At 37.2% G+C, this 16,995-nt stretch overlaps 1 protein-coding gene across 1 annotated transcript in view; it reads right to left on the minus strand.

The window, feature by feature from the left end:
- Positions 1–16,995, minus strand: part of TJP1 (tight junction protein 1) — a 110,262-nt gene that overhangs the window by 16,210 nt on the left and 77,057 nt on the right. The window contains 11 exon segments of the mRNA NM_001003140.1: positions 1,842–1,939; positions 2,094–2,966; positions 3,620–3,859; positions 4,192–4,542; positions 7,746–7,846; positions 8,159–8,369; positions 8,925–9,007; positions 12,377–12,472; positions 12,576–12,760; positions 13,243–13,462; positions 14,391–14,499. Coding sequence (NP_001003140.1) covers positions 1,842–1,939; positions 2,094–2,966; positions 3,620–3,859; positions 4,192–4,542; positions 7,746–7,846; positions 8,159–8,369; positions 8,925–9,007; positions 12,377–12,472; positions 12,576–12,760; positions 13,243–13,462; positions 14,391–14,499 — 2,567 coding nt within the window.

A 16,995-nucleotide genomic window follows, 5' to 3' on the forward strand; every position in this document is an offset into this window, starting at 1 on the left:
AAATATTTTATCATGACCTTTCACTGCTATGGTTATTCAGGATTGTACTGAGCAGTCCAACAGTCAAAATGGGCATTCCAAATCCCATGCCTTCATACATTATACTCGGAAGGCAGCCCTCTTCTGGCTTTTGAGGCCTTTAACACAATCTAAAAAGCTTGATGATAATGATCTGGTTATAGAGCCTTACAGCAGGTTAGAAGCAGTTAATTAGAAAGAGAAAAGGGAATGTAAGGAAGACAGTGGAGAACTTATCCAAGTACATACACCAATGTTAGCAACAAGTAATAACAGAGAATTTAAGAACTTTAATCCAGGATTGATAAATGACTCTTATATAAGGAAATAACTCTATCTAGTCCAAAGTTCTAGAGGGCACAGGAAGCAGTGGGAAAAAAAGTTACTAAGCAAGTTAATACAAATCTTCCTCAACTTACAAAGGGGTTACATCCTGACAAATCCATAAGGTAAAAATACCCTAAGTCAAAAATGCATTTAATATACCTAATTTACCAAACACCATAGCTTACCCTAACCTACCTTAAATGTGTTCAGGACACATACTTTAGCCTATAGTTGGCTAAAATCATGTAACATGAAGCTTATTTTATAATAAAATGAGTATCTCATATAATTTATTGAATACTATACAGAAAATGAAAAACAAAATGGCTGTATGGCTACAGAATGGTTTTCAGTGTACTAACTCTTTAATTGTCTAAACAGCCCCTGATCCTGTGGCTGACTGGGAGTTGTCCCCAGCCCAGCATCAGCAGAGAGTACTGTATCAGACATGGGGGGGGGGGGGGGGGGGGGAAATCAAGATTCAAAATTTGAAGTACAATTTCTACTGCATGCATAATTGCTTTCACACAATTGTAAAGTTGAAAATTCCTAAGTCAAAAACCATTGGAAATTGGTACATTGTTATGTATCCTCTACTTAGTGAATTTTAGAAACTTTGCCTCAAAAATAAATAGGTCTCACACCCCAAAAGGAGTGGGGGGGACCTAAGCTTTCAGTAATTACAAATTTATTTTATGTAAAATAGTTCATTTGCTAATGATACTGGCTACCTACAGTAACCCTACAGTAGTTTATGTTTTCATAAAAAGTACTAGACATTACTAAAAGGAAAATGTATATGCTAGACAGTAGCATAAGTATACTTGGGTATAGTCCTAATATAGTCTATATATAGAACTTTATATATATATATAGAACTCTCTCTATATATAGAACTCTATATATAGACTATATATAGGACTGTCTATATATAGACTATATATAGGACTATACCCAAGTCCTATAAGCTGCTCAATCCCTCTCTGCCCCAGTACCTTCCTTTTAAATGGGGAAAAAGATAGTCTACCCACACTGCACTGAAGTACTTCGAGCAATGGCAAGAATATGGCACATGTTCACTAATCATTTCACTAAATGATTAATTTTTGTTATTTTAGCCAACCTGAGTCTGTTTCTTTACCCCTAAAAACTGAAAGTTTGTGTGTCTGAAAACACTTACAAAACTAAAGAATATAATACAAATGTAGGGCTTTGAAAGTTTTATTTTTAATCGCTGGCGAGAAAAATAATCTTTTTGGAAGACCTGATACTAAAAGCATTAACAAAGGTCTGTTACAGAAGGCATAATCAAGATCTTTTTCTTTCTAAGGCCACCAATTAATTAGAAAGGCTGGTAGTTTTCATTTAAAGACAAACAAGAACATCTCCCTCTTCCTCTCCTCTCCTCTCCTCACAGAGTAAAAGGCTTCTTCACTGACTGAAAGTGTCAGATTCCCAGTCAGGTGTAGGCCACAAACACCATAAAGCATACCCACCTGTACAGTGTTTTGTCATGTTCACTGAACTGATTCTGAGGAGTGGGTTTAGGACCAATGATGGGAGCACCTGGAGGTTTAGAAGCTACCTCTGGAGGCTGCAAAACAGAACACAAACATGCCCCAAGAACAGATAATTGCAAAAGAGGCTTCATTTAAGCAGGGGAGGGAGAGTGACAAAGCATTCTGAATTGTTCCTTCACCAAATGTGCCCAGGAGTCCAAGGCAGAAAAGGCATGGTTACATGCTTACCTTAAAACCAGCGGTGTGGTTTTCATCCTTCTTGTTCTCCAATGATGCAGATCTTTTGTTTTCAAACATTTTTACTCTAGTGAGTACAGACTGGGGTTTCATTGCTGGATCTTCCTCCTCTTCAGTCAGAGTTGGGGGTGGAGGCAGAGGTTTGGTATTTGAAGGCAGAACTTCTGGCTTATGTTGAGATGCGGGTATTAGAGGAGGGACAACCGCAGCACCATGGAGAGGCTCATAGTGGCCGGCTTTCGAGGAAAATCCCTGTGATGGTACTTGCTCGTAACTTCGTGGGTACTGGTCAAAATACTGCTTCGGTTCAGATGCCTTAGGGCCTGCTGAAGAATAGGACTGCGCTTCTGGTCTGTATCTGTTATGCATGTCATATCCAGGAGTTGGTTGCTCTTCGTGTCGTAGGGTAGAGGTTCTAGGTGGCTGGTCATAGCGTGGTCTGCTGTCATAGGACAGAGGGGCTGGCTCTTCAAAACGTGGGTAATACCCTCTTTCTGAGGACTCTTCTGGATGCTGTCTGGAGTCAAGGTCCCGAGGGTGCTGATTATCAAGAGAAGGCCGAGGCTGGTAGGGCTGTTTGTCATCGTAATATGACCACTGCTCTTCATATGTGGGAATGCGCTCTTCATAGCGGAGACGATGATCATAGTTTCGAGAAAACTGGTCTGTATAGCTTGAGGAGTCGTATCTGTATGTGGGCTGCTCGAGGTCTCTGTTGGCCTGTTTTTCTACATATGGGGGTTGGGATTCATAGCTCAGATTAGGCTCTTTGTCTGGCCTCTGCCCTGGGTGACCAACAGCTGGCTGTTTCAAAACATGGTTCTGTCTCATCATTTCCTCAGGATAGGGATCTTTTCTATACACCTGTGTAAAAAATTCACGGTTCAGTACAAAGGCTTGTTTTCAATTCTAGTCTATTTTAATAGACAAAAATAGAAGAATTTGATATATGAAAATGGCACGTTCTACCATTTATTCCCAAGACAAGAAAGAGATTAGTAAGAAAGCTAGTTGAAGTGAAAGCTCAAAATTTAATAATGCAGGTAGGGGGGCTTTTATGTTTTAGCATGTTCTAAATGAAAAGTGAGTTAAAGATAATTATTAAATTTAGTACAAAAGCAATACACTGACTACTGATTCCACTTGATTTGGACACCAAAAATAAAAATCATAAAGAAAATTTATAGACACCATAATTTACAAAACACAAAAATGTTTATGGTAAGTCACAACTACATACTATAAGGAATTCTGGAAAATACTGAAAGCCAAAAAATAAAAGTAATACAAACATTAAGCACAAATCCCAATTAAAAGGCCTATTTTCAAATGATCATTATACCACCAGAAGCCATGCAAACTACAAAACTGAAATGATTCATAATTGATTCAAAAGCACTATGGTGTGTAAGCCCACAGTAAAAAAGCAAAAGGAACACTCAAAGGGCAAAGCAAAAATGATTGTGTGCTAGACTGATGGAGAGCGACAAATGAAGGCAACACTGCAGCACAGGTACCTTTGCTGGCTCTACATGCGACGGCAATGATGGCTCTTGATCTCTTAGCATTATGTGAGCTGCCTCAGTGCTTGGTGTTCTTAAAGAATCAGCTTGTGGTGAGTAAGAAGTAGAAGGAGCTGGGGTAGGCCCCTCCAGTCTGACATTAGTTAAAGTTACATTATGGTTAACAGCAGAGGTTGATGATGCTGGGTTTGTTTCAGGCGAAAGGTAAGGGACTGGAGATGAGGCTTCTGCTTTCTGTGAAGTGTTTAAAATATTTTAAATATAGTGCTTCTCTTTATTGCTAACTTCCCACTTCCATTTATAGGGGCTGGTAGACATACATTTTAGTGTGCTGAATAACAAAACTATAACCTCACATCCTTATTTAAAAAAAATATTCAGTATACTGCTGTGTAAGACGAACACACAAAGTTTAGAATTAAGTCCTCGGTATTCTCAAATTGAAATTAAAGATTAATTCTTAATCTGAAGAAAGGACAAAATAATATATTCTTCAACTCAATCACCACATTCTAAAACTTAATAATGCACCTCTAACTACAAAACGTTGAATGCTTGCTGCTTACCTGTTGAGAAGCTGTTTTAAATCCAGGGGAGTCTATTCTATGAATTGGTTGTGGCTGCGCTTGTGGTGAATAAGGAGGATATGTTTGGTTTTCATGATGCATTCCAGAGGAGTCCTCTCTTACAGGCTCAGAGGACCGTGTAATGGCAGACTCCGGTGGAGTCCCAACCTCATCATTAAGAGTTTCATCTAGTTCTTGATCAGTGTAGGCCCCGCCTTCTGTATCTGTGTCTTCATAGTCAGAAGTGTGTCTACTGTCCGTGCTATACATTGAGTATTCACTACCTGGGGCTGACAGGTAGGAGAGACGATCATCATGCAAATCAAGGTCATCACTTGTAGCACCATCCGCCTGGGTCAAATAAAAGTAAATTAAAAATTTTATTCAGTAGTTCTTTAAGAGATGGCCTTTATTTTACAAGGGAGATTGAAAAGGATATTTTTCTTTGGAGAAATCACATCTATTTCTCAAAACTTCTGGTGAGGAAAGGTCAAGAAGATTGTACAAGCACACATGCAGACACACAGAGCATCCTTTGAGATCTGAAGGGCTTGGAAGAATGAAATGTTGGCTGGTTAGCCATGACAAAGCTGGACTCTGAGGCTCAGCCCCAGAAGTCAACGAAGGAACCCTGACACCACTCAGGTTTACAAAACCTAATCAGTCACTAGTTTATCAGCCCAAAGCAAGGTGAAGAGGGAGAATCCGGCTAAACCAAACTCACAGAAACAAGGACACACTGACAAAACAGCTCATGTAAGAGTAACTATGAAAATAAATGCCACAGTTCAAGTTGCATAAGACCTTACAAATACATATAAATATATATATTAAGAAAATGACTTTTTAAAGTTGGTATTTGACCTTCAAGTTTTTGTAAAACACAATGGAAAAGCATCATCTAAGTACTGGTTGCCTGATTAAATTAAGAATTATTGTCTTTATTATTTTTCACAGATGTAGTATCCAGTGGATGGTGAGGGAGAAATGCAATAATGTTTCTCTTTTCTAAGTAATTAAGAGCAGAGTTGGTTTTTATTAGTCTACATTATCTTCTGAGTAGACTAGAAAGAAAATGAGAAGCATTCCAGGGAAAAGAATCTAAAGAGTTGCATCAACAGGCTGTCATTTAGATACTAGTTTGAAACTAGTACCTGGATTAATTAGTACAGTCCCTGAAGATCTTGCCTGGTGGACACTGTGCCCAGCTGGGCATGAGCGCTGAAGGATCTGGAATCCAGAATTCAGATAATCCTTCTTCCATTTTAGCACAGGCTGAAGGACAAACATAAGGCTTGAGTAGCCTGAATGGAACATTCCACACAGTCTTATACCTGGCTCTCTCAAAAGCTTGACACTGAGTATTGCTCTCCAGATATGAAAGACTAAGGTATGTCAGACACCCCAGGGGCTCTGGTTTTCAACAGAGAACCTGCTGGGCTCAGGGAGTGAGAATTCCAGGGCTGTAAGTTATAGCAGAGTCTCTCTCATTGAAATCTCAATGGGTTCTCAATTCTATAATGGCCGCTGCAGAAGAGAAGTCTTTTTGCTATCTACTGTAACCTTTAACTTGCCAGGGTTCTGGAAGACTATAACCCAGCAGCCAGCCAAGGAAATATTTAAGTCCTTAGGGAAGAACTGACTTGGAATTCACCAACCTACATAGCTTTTGCAGTGGTATGAAATGCACAAGTGAGCAAGAACCATGGGTTGCTTTGAACCAAGAAATGACATATGCCTACATGTTAAGAAAGTCTCAGGATGACTTTTCTTGGTTTAGTAGGGTATAAGACTGTGTCAGATCTTGCAAAAAAGAATTCTTCCTAGCAATTAGACCAGAGTAGTTTGCTCAGGAAAGTCAATGTGAAATGATGTGGTTTTAGTTTAAGAATCTATTATTATTATACTTGAATAGAAGGGGCAGGAGATCTATCAAGTTTGATTTAAAGTGTAACAAGCTATTCTGATTTACAAAATGCATCAATCTAATAATAAATGATCTGTTTTTCCTCACATAAAAAGTTGGGGTGAGTTAGACCTATATTTTTAAATCCAAGCAAAGACAGGAAGCACACAATAATATCACAAAAAGAAATCACAGAAAATTAAGATTTGTGGATTAAAAAAAACCCTCAGATAGGCAGACAGCATACTTTGTGCATTTATAAACTAATTTCATTTCAGGTTTATAAAACCTAATCAGTCACTAGTTATTATCAACCATCCTACCTGACAAAAGCTGCTAAAAGAATTGTGTTTTTACAGATTAGTATGGAAAGGACTGTGATCCTTTGTATAAAATGCCACATGAGTAAAAATAATAGTGTGTTTCTGTAAAGTGATGCAGTGGGTTTTTTCTACCTCCATTTGTCAAGTGTCCTAGCTGATATGCTAGTTATTCAGAGTGGTCTAATTAACTATACAGAGTGCATCCCCCAAAGTGGTACTGATGAGAAAAACCACAATTCTGACACAATAATAATACCGGGTTGGGAACAGCAGACCAGATACGACCTCTAGATGCAAACATTTAGCATCTCTTCTTGCAGAGGTTGTGTTTTCTGGATAAAGGGTGTGGTGGTCCTAAGCATGCAGCATGCATTGCCAGAGCATCTGTAGCCATAGCCAGGCAGAGGAAAGTAGGGGCCATGCAGGGGCAAAACACAACAAAAAACAAGCCAACAAGGAAATATAAAAAATTGAAACAAAAAATCAGAGATATTTTCAATCTTCTCTAGCAACTAAAACATATTAATATTACACCGAAGGTAAAAGATATTAAAAACAAAAGTTTCTCTCAGCTGTATTAATTTGCCCAAAAAAATGAACACACCTTTCCCATCAAAGACTGCAATAAAACCAGAAAGACTGGGAATAGAAAGGAGTTATTTTAAAGATGGCCATTTGAATGTATATAAAAATCTGAATTTGTATCTAAAAAGGAGATTACTGCTCTGTCCAACATTTCTTAGTATGCTATAACAATATGAACAAGTGCTAAGCAGGAAAAAGATTCCCAAGGTAAACAAAGTAATAAAATATGTTCTTTACTCACTTCTCAAAGCCCTTCCTATGCTGGTGGATACAGTGCTGCCCCTCTGTAGAGTATTTCCCAGCCATTACTTGCCTTTAGAATGCCTTGTTCTTTCAGACCAAGTGCTGAATCTTGTGTGCAGAGACAGCACTCTAGGAAACAAGGACCTAGCTCACTCAACTCTCCTCATTTTCAGAGGAGGAAACTGAAGCCAGGGTCTAAGTCATTCCTCAGTCAGACAAGGAGGGACAGAGCCAGAACTCAACCTTACTCTTTTATTAGCATTGGAAAACTCTGAGAGAGCACACCTGAAGTGGTAATTAAATAGGTGGGGAAATTTCAGAATCTTTTACTATCAAAAACAACTTTCACAATCCCTACAAATTATAAAAATTTAAAAGTAAACTCTCCCCAAAGTACTCTAATATGTTGATCTAGTTAGAAAACAATGGTAACTCAAAGGCATCTCAGATTGGTCATATCATCTATTAAAAGCATTAAATAACAGGAAGTTTCTTACCTTTCCCTCAGAAACCCATACCAACTGGTTCTGTTGCTGCTGAATTGCTTCTTTCAATGCACCATACCAACCATCATTCATTGAATTTAAGTTAATTGTAGCTGAAAATAAATTAACAGCATTGTTTTACGATTAGAACATGGTCAAAGCCAGAATTCAGTCGATCCAGCATGCATCAGCTCAACCATCATTTCTTAGTTATTTGAAAGATAATGTCTGAAGACACACACCTTTGAAATTTCTATTTTGGCACTGTACATTTTCTTCCACGCAAACAGCAGTGGTCAACATAATAGGAGGTTTTCCAAGGCAAAGGTTATAAATAGCTTTTGGCATTTGAACACCACAGTATTTTTGTCTACATATTGTTGCCCAGGCATTTTAAACTAAATGAAGGCCTTTAATATACTCACTTGTAAAAAGATGGTGATTATTTTTACGAAGTTTATGAGACCGTTCATATAATTTCCTGGCACTTTTTCGAGATTCTGGGCATAGCCTCATCCTCATAGTTTTCACACCTTGCTTAGAATCAGGGTTAAGGAATACTACAATTGGATACCACTGGGCATAATTCAGACGATCAACTGCATTTGGTGTTACATCTAATAAAGCATGTTTGTCCTGGAGACACAGAGAAAAAAATAAACAAGGACACAAGATAACAATTAAGAATCATCACCTTCCAAGAAAGTCACAGCCTAGACTACGTTCCAATGGTAATGGACCTCTAATTGGGCTCCAAAACATCTCAAGAGTACATGTTAGAAAAACTTGTAACCAGAAGCTAATTCAATACAATTTCTAGCCCAATTAAAAACAAAACAAAACAAAAAGCTTCATTAGCTCACTTTAAGATAGCCCCAATACTTGCAAGTTGACAGCATTATCTGTGTTCTGTAAAGTGAAAAAGAGCATACGAATTTAATGTTCCTGATATGATCTTGTAGAGTAACAACATATTCCCTATCAATGTAAATGTCCTTTAATGCATGTAATATTGTTTCCTTGAAAGTTGTTATTGCAATGCCCTTCAATAGGGGCTTTATCTTCTTATGGTAGACGAGTAATAATTTTAGAAATGCTACTTCTCTAATTCTAAATTAACTGAAGTCCATCGCACTCAAAAACACAACATTCACAGTTTATAATGAAATAGGTCAATTTTTAATAACTTACCTGATCTATTATTTGTTTTATTGTATGAAGACGAATAATACCAGAGCTACGTTGATCAGTTCCAGCATCTCGTGGTTCACTTTCTATTCATGGTATCAGGACAAAAACAAAACATCAAATTTCCATTGGTTAGACCACAGTTTCTCAACCACTGGGCACTACTGACACGTTGGGCTCTGTAACAGTTATAGGATCTATCCTGTGCACTATGGCCTGTTCAGCAGCATTTCTAGCCTCCTCCTGCTACATGCCTTTTGTCCACATTGTGCCCAATAAAAATGTCTCCAGGACTGGCTAGTACCCTGGATGGGGTAGAACTACCCCTGGCTGAGTGCCCCTGGGTTAGATTAAGGATGCCCCACAATTCTGGGATTAGAGAAGGCAAATGAGATGCTCACTTCAGGAGCAGTATTCAGTGGGGTGCCAAAAATACTCAGCAGTCAAGTAATACTTTGCTACATTATGTTTGAAAGATCAAAATTAATAATCTACAATAAAAAAAATACCAAGATTTTAAATAGAATCAGTAAGTGAAGAGTAAAAATTATTTAAGACTGTCACTTGGTCAAGAAAAATTGTTAAATATGGCAATTCTTTCAAATGAAAATGAGATTTTAAAAAGAAGATTTAGAAATAATACTGATAAGCTTGCTTTCATTAAAGGAAAATAAAATTATAAATTCTATTTTGGTATAAATATTTAAACTTGCAATAATGTAAGTTTTAATACACATTTTTTTTATATTCTCTTCTAACTACTTCAATGTTCTAGAAAAAGACATTAAAAAAGATGTAAAAAGATATATGTGTGGACATTTTTTGTTTTGCCTAATGTTCTAGTATGGTTTGGCATGGCACTATTTCCAAATGTTTTGCACATGATGACACACAACAAAAATGGCATTACTTGTACAGATAATAGAGATAAACTGAGGAGGCCTCTTCTGAGTTCTGTCCCATTCAGCCACTGGGGACTGATGAAATCAATACCTGGGCAGGTCCACAGTCCATCAGCAACAATGCTCTAGCAGCCTGGCTGGGGAGTTCTAAGTTAGAGGCCTTTTTTTATAGCAATACAAAGGGGAACCTGGGAGCAGAGAAGGCTGTCAATTTGTAACAGACAGCCTGTGGTTTCATACTGGCAACCTGTCCCTGCCTACTGGTGTATAATATGCCAAATGCAGCTTGAGCTAGTTACTAAACCAAAAATCTCAGAGGTCCAATTTACATGAAGTTCTTCACTAAAAAGGCACATCACTATTTCTGACTCTGGTCACAAGGAAAGCTTGAAAGACAAAGAGGGGCTCTGGTGTTTCTGATCAGACAAAATCAGAGATTTGGAAGAACAAAGGTTACACTGCAGGACAAGCTGAATGACTCTAGAGAACGAGACTATCATAAGATAAAGCTCCACGAGCAAACATGGCAGAATTTCAAATCTGGTGAACAGAGAATTAGAGAGAGGGATTAACCAGGAGTTCTGGTTGGAGAAAATACTACTAATTCTTTAACAAAAAAGACTCTCAATCGAACTTCAATAAAAAAAAATACAAAAAAAAAAAAAAAAAGACTCTCGTTGGACTCAGAAAGGGTACATAACTAACCTATCTGAATCCTCTTTTTAAAAGCCTGGCTTGGGATCCCTGGGTGGCGCAGAGGTTTGGCGCCTGCCTTTGGCCCAGGGCGCGATCCTAGAGACCCGGGATCGAATCCCACATCGGGCTCCCGGTGCGTGGAGCCTGCTTCTCTCTGCCTATGTCTCTGCCTCTCTCTATCATAAATAAATTAAAAAAAAAAAAGAAAAAAAAAAAAAAAGAAAAAAGGAAACCAAGTTGGATTCCTTAAAAAAAATAAATAAATAAATAAATAAAATAAAATAAAATAAAATAAAATAAATAAATACCTGGCTTAAACATAGAATAAACCCAATTAAAGCAATCAATTACTCCCTCAGGCAGAGCTTTACAAATCTTCACACTTATTTTTCCTAAATTTAAAAATCCTAAGTTTGGTTATGGGTGGGGTTACCAGCAACTTCTTCAGGCCAAATGTTACCTACAAATGATGACCCAAAAAACCTCTTCTGAAAAAAATAAACTGAATGAGGAATCAGAAATAAACATTTTCTAAACTTGCTTAAATTTTACTATCATTTGTCTGCAGATTTTCTCAGTTTCATGAAATAAATATCCTCATTCAACTTTACCAACAACCTAAAGCAATATAATAAAAAGGTAATGTTCTGATTTTTTAAATTAAAACTTATGTTAATGAGGGTCTCATCTAGTGACAGTAGGAACGACAGCTATGAAGGCACAACCCTTCAGAAAGCACGAGCGATCACACATAGCAGTAATCAGAAAATGCTCATGTCCTATGGTTCATTCCTGCCTATATTTGGGAATTCTAAAAAAATTACCATAAATACAGGAAAAGCTATATTCCTAAGGATTTAAATACTTTGAGAAACAAAGCATAGCAGAAACAAGCAAATAAATAGATTTCTGCATCCTTTATGAAAATATAAAACTGAAACGACCTATGTAAACAGAGGCTAATCATCCAAAATCTGGTTGCAGAATGGGTAATAAAAAAAATAAGGTATTATCTATTAAGAAGGAAAACAATAAATAAAGCTCCACACAAAAGTTTGCTTACAAAGGGTGGTAGGGTGGAAGAAAATACGACAGGATAAAATTAGGATGACAATGATAATATATGTCAAAATTAATTTTCTAAGCTTTCCAAATAGACACTATTTCTATAATTGTGGGGGAGAGTGTAAGTTTTTACATATAGCTTAAAGCAAACCAAAGTGGTCATAACTAAGTCTGTATATTTAAACTACCACAACAGCTAAGTTAAATAAATAATAAAAGAATCTGCAAGCAAAATCTCTTAGGCATTTACGGCACTACATCTTCAATATTTATATTTAACACTAACTTACTGTAAATGCCTAAATAATAACTGATGGCATGAATCATGCTTTTATTATCCTTTTTATACACTTGAGTATTTCTGTCAGCTCAGTGACTGAAAGCACTGGATTGGAGTCAGTAAGGGATGGGTTCATATTGGAGTTTTGGGACTCATTAGCTGGGTGTCATAAGGAAAGTTTAAAGAGGTTGGTTGGTGACGGTCCTGACCACCTAAGACTCAAGCTGCTCAGCATCAATACTCTACTACTTACAGCATGGTGATATTGTCACAGGATTTATTAAACAAGATCATGTGCAATTTTCATATGAAGCCCAGAGCTTTGTAAATGGTAATAATTTTAACTATTAAAGGGAACTAGGACACAATCACTCAAACTGGATAAACTGCAAATTTTCACTTATAGAAAGTTTTATTTCTATTAAGTGAATGGATCAGACCCATCTTTTGGAGGAGTACCTAATAAGGTTAACACCCTCAACTTCATCTAAGTTAGTCTTAAGGCTACTTACTTGCAATCTGATAAATATCTGGTTCTTCTCTTGCCAGCTTTTCTCTGGCAACATCAGCTATGGGTCCAAAGATAGTTACAGGCCTCAGAAATCCAGCTGGGGAGAAATTCAAAGAAAAAATAACATAGTTTATACGTTTTCTTTCCTAAGCATATTGACATTAAAGTGTATGAAGATTAATCTGTAAAAAATAAACTACCTTCTCGAAGAACAACTCTTTCATAGGCTGGAAACTTTGTTTGAACTGGCTGAGCTGACAAATCCTCTCTACTCTTTCGAAGATTTCTCTTGGAGCTGCGAAGACCCCGGAATCTCCAGAAGTCAGCACGGTCTCCCCCAGCTGTTTTTGGAAGTGTGTACTGTACACTGGCTAACTGCTCAGCCCTGGACAAGGAAGGATAAAATAGAGAATAGAAGATGGATAAATATATTTAAAATATATTAAAAAAAATAAAATGGAAAAAGACCCATAGATGAAACAAAATGTCAAAATACTGGACAGAACTTCACATGCAGATTAAATCTTAATGGCTAAACTAAAATAAAGAAGTTTCGCAGCATCTGGGGGACTCAATCATCCGTCTCTTGATCTCGGTTTAGGTCATGATCTCCAGGTCGTGAGCTCAAGCCCCAAGTTGGTCTCCACATGGAGCTCCACATGGAGCCCACTTCAAGTAAATAAATAAATACAGAAATAATAAAATATAATGAATTAAATTAAAGGAGTTTATACAACTAAGTCAGTCATAGATATGGTGACTACAATGAAAACTAATTCTTTACATTGCCAAAATTTCCCAGGGGGATTCAAGTCTTCCATCATCATTTACTTAACTTGTTCTATAGAAGTATCCAAATATTCATACCTGTTCTTATTAGGGATGATGCCTCGTTCTACTTCTTTATGATTTTTGCCAATTCGAATAGCGAGCCAAGAGCCTAGTTTCCCATTGTACAAGGTATCCACAACACGAAACACCTCTCCTTTGTTAAAACTAAGTCCGTAGGGAGATTCCTTTTCATATTCAAAGTGGGTTCTAATATAGAAAGAATCTCCCACATCTGATTCTACAATGCGACGATAAACTAAAAGGAATCAAAACAAAAACATTATCAATAGCTAATAAGATAAGAAATTAATCTGAAGAGATTATGTGAAGATGCTGTGGTAATAGCAAAACCAATGGTATTCAATGTATGTTGAATCCTTCCTCTATGTGAAGTAATGCATTAGGCATTCTATCTCATATACAGCACCATTACCTCAAAACAGGAATGCTTAGCACCTCCATTTTGCAGATGAGGAAAGTACTGCAGAAACAGATCAAGCAACTTGTTCAAAACCATTCATGGTGGTATTTATATCATCTTAGTTTTGCTGCAAATACTACAGATATTCCCATTTTCTATAAGTGGTTCTCAAACGAGGGTAATTTTGCTCACCAAGGGACATTTGGCACTATCTGGAGACATATACCAATATCTGGTATATATACTACTGGCATCTAGTGGGTAGAGGCCAGGGATGTTTCTAATCACCCTGACAATACATGGGTCAGCCCTACAAAAAATTATTTGGCTCAAAACGACAACAGTACTGACGGTGAGAAACCGTGTTCTAAATGAAAAGCTTATCAGCCTAATCAAAGAAAATTAGGCATTTTCTTTAATGCTAACAAAAATATATTCTTTAGACAACATCAGTAAAAACTTTGGAAGCTAACCATATACTTTTGTATGGTTCTGATAACTAATAACTAGGATCTTTCTATGCCTTGTGAGGGCTGGATGGCATTCCTCTTAAACTAAAATGCTATAAAGATTGGTTCTATTATCGCGCTTTCTAATAAGCCATGTGTAAGACTGTGCCTCTAAGTGATTTAAACTCCCTCTGAGATGAACAAATTCATTTATTACTCAACTTTGAATGATTTAGTAAAAATTGGAAATTAAAATCGCTATTTAAGTTCTCAGAATTCTACAGATTTTCTCCATTCTACTGACAGTATCTCACCATCTTTCTTCTTCTGAGCCAATATGGTCACTTCTTCTCCTTTAGGGAGGTCGAGTAGGAAAAGGACGGCTTCTTCTCTTATGATGTTTGTGAAATCTACATTGTTTACCTGTTAAAATATATTTCACAAATTGCTCTTGGCCATATTTTAAGATGATGAAATTACTTATCTAACACAGAAAACAAAGACTCTCAGACTTTACCTAATCTGAAAATATCACATCTTTAAGAGGGAAAAAATGAACTTTCCTTTGGAGAAAAATAATATACTCTAATTTAAAATAAGTAGAAACCAAATAAATTGAGTGATGGTATAAATTTAAGAGTAGCCACAATGCATCCTGACATTTAAGATCACCTACTGCACAATCTAACCCATTTAAACCAAAAAAGACAATCCCTAATTCCAAATATTTGTTATTATAAATGGTCTGGCTTTAAATTTTGAAAATTATAAATCCCACAAATATAACTTTAAAGTAATAATATTGTATACCAATATACTTCAATTAGAAAAAAGATTTTATATTCTACTAGTCTCTGAAAAAGGAATCAGAAGGAAATGAGATAAAAAGAAAAAAAAAAAGTAGGGCAGCCCCGGTGGCACAGCAGTTTGGTGCCGCCTGCAGCCTGCGGTGTGATCCTGGAGACCCGGGATCGAGTCTCATATCGGGCTCCCTGCATGAAGCCTGCTTCTCCCTCTGCCTCTCTCTCTCTGTGTCTATGAATAAAAAAAATAAAAAAGTATATGCATTGTCCCATCTCTGTAAGATCATCTGTTTGATGTAGGCTCAACGTCTGCCAAGTCAGGATATACTTATATCAGAAGCTCTTAAAGGCCAAAGGAAACTTAAAATGTTACTGATGACTATAAACAGGATTACAGATAGAACTGTTTAGCTTTCAAAAATTTTCCACATTAAAAAAATTAACATGCACTACTTTTATGATACAAAACAAAAGCAAATTATTAAGAAACAATTTTTAAATGATGTACATAAGGGATGCCTGCCTGGCTCAATTGATAAGAGCAAGTGACTTTTGATCTCAGGGTTGTGAGTCTGAATCCCATTGTTGGGAGTAGCACTTTACTTAAAAAAGAAAATAAGAGCTTTTAAAAAAATAAAATCAAATGTATGTATGCCCTAATTACTTCAAGTAGCATATGAGGTGGGTAAGAGATAGGTCGGTTTCATTTCTTTACTACAATGAACATCATTCTCCATGTTGTGTCTGAGAACAATATAACATCACTGGGAGGAATCAAAGTAGTGCCAGATGGAATCCAGTAAGGCAAAGATGACGCCTTGACTTTTACAGGAGGTCTAAAAGGAAAGGACAGTAGGAGGGAAACGCCCACAGGCAGCTGAAAAGCAGGAGGGGGCTCAAGACAGGACCTCCAAATGAAGTTTCTGATGGTGGGCTACTGACAGGAGCCCTCAAAGCCAAGATGAAGACTATACAGCAAGAGAGAAGCAGGGGGCTGCTGACATTATCCAAGCCTTAGATGAACCATTAAGGGAAGGCTGGAAAAGAATGTAAAAGACTAAAGGAGTACCAGAATGACAGTGTTATAGAATCCAAGGAAGAAAGCACTTCAAGAAAGATTACTTAAGACAGTCAAAACACAGCTAAGGAAGAAAGGAAAATGAGGGCTGAAGGTCCCATTAGGTCAGTGATAGCTTATGAAACGTCAGATTCAGTAGTGGTTACGGTAGAAGTCAGACTATAAAACTTTATGATGGTGATGACTGAAAAGGAGTAAGGGAAGGGACTCCACCATACTGACAACAATTTCAACAGCAAAAGGAAAGAAAGAAAACAGTGGAGGATTGCTGTATGAGTGCTAGCAATCTTGGGGTGGAGTCTTTTGGGTTTTCTATGTACAGTATCAAGTCATCTGCGAAGAGGGAGAGTTTGACTACTTCTTTGCCAATTTGAATGCCTTTTATTTCTTTTTGTTGCCTGATTGCTGAGGCTAGGATTTCTAGTACTATGTTGGATAGAAGTGGTAAGAGTGGACATCTCTGTCGTGTTCCTGACCTTCGGGGAAAGGCTCCCAGTGTTTCCCCACTGAGAATGATATTTGCTGTGGGCTTTTCATAGATGGCTTTTAAGATGCTGAGGAATGTTCCCTCTATCCCTACACTCTGAATCAGAGTTTTGATCAGGAATGGATGCTGTATTTTGTCAAATGCTTTCTCTGCATCTATTGAGAGGATCATATGGTTCTTGTTTTTTCTCTTGTTGATATGATCTATCACATTGATTGCTTTGTTGAACCAGCCTTGCATCCCAGGGATAAATCCCACTTGGTCATGGTGAATAATCTTTTTAATGTACTATTGGATCCTATTGGCTAGTATCTTGTTGAGAATTTTTGCATCTGTGTTCATCAGGGATATTGGTCTATAATTCACCTTTTTTGGTAGGATCTTTGTCTGGTTTTGGAATTAAGGTGATGCTGGCCTCATAGAGTTTAGAAGTATTCCATCCCTTTCTATCTTTCGGAACAGCTTTAGTAGAATAGGTGTTGTTTCTTCTTTAAACATTTGATAGAATCTTCCCCTGGGAAGCCATCTGGCCCTGTACTTTTGTGTCTTAG

Source organism: Canis lupus, chromosome 3, assembly GCF_011100685.1.
Source record: "Canis lupus familiaris isolate Mischka breed German Shepherd chromosome 3, alternate assembly UU_Cfam_GSD_1.0, whole genome shotgun sequence".
Lineage (NCBI taxonomy): Eukaryota > Metazoa > Chordata > Mammalia > Carnivora > Canidae > Canis > Canis lupus.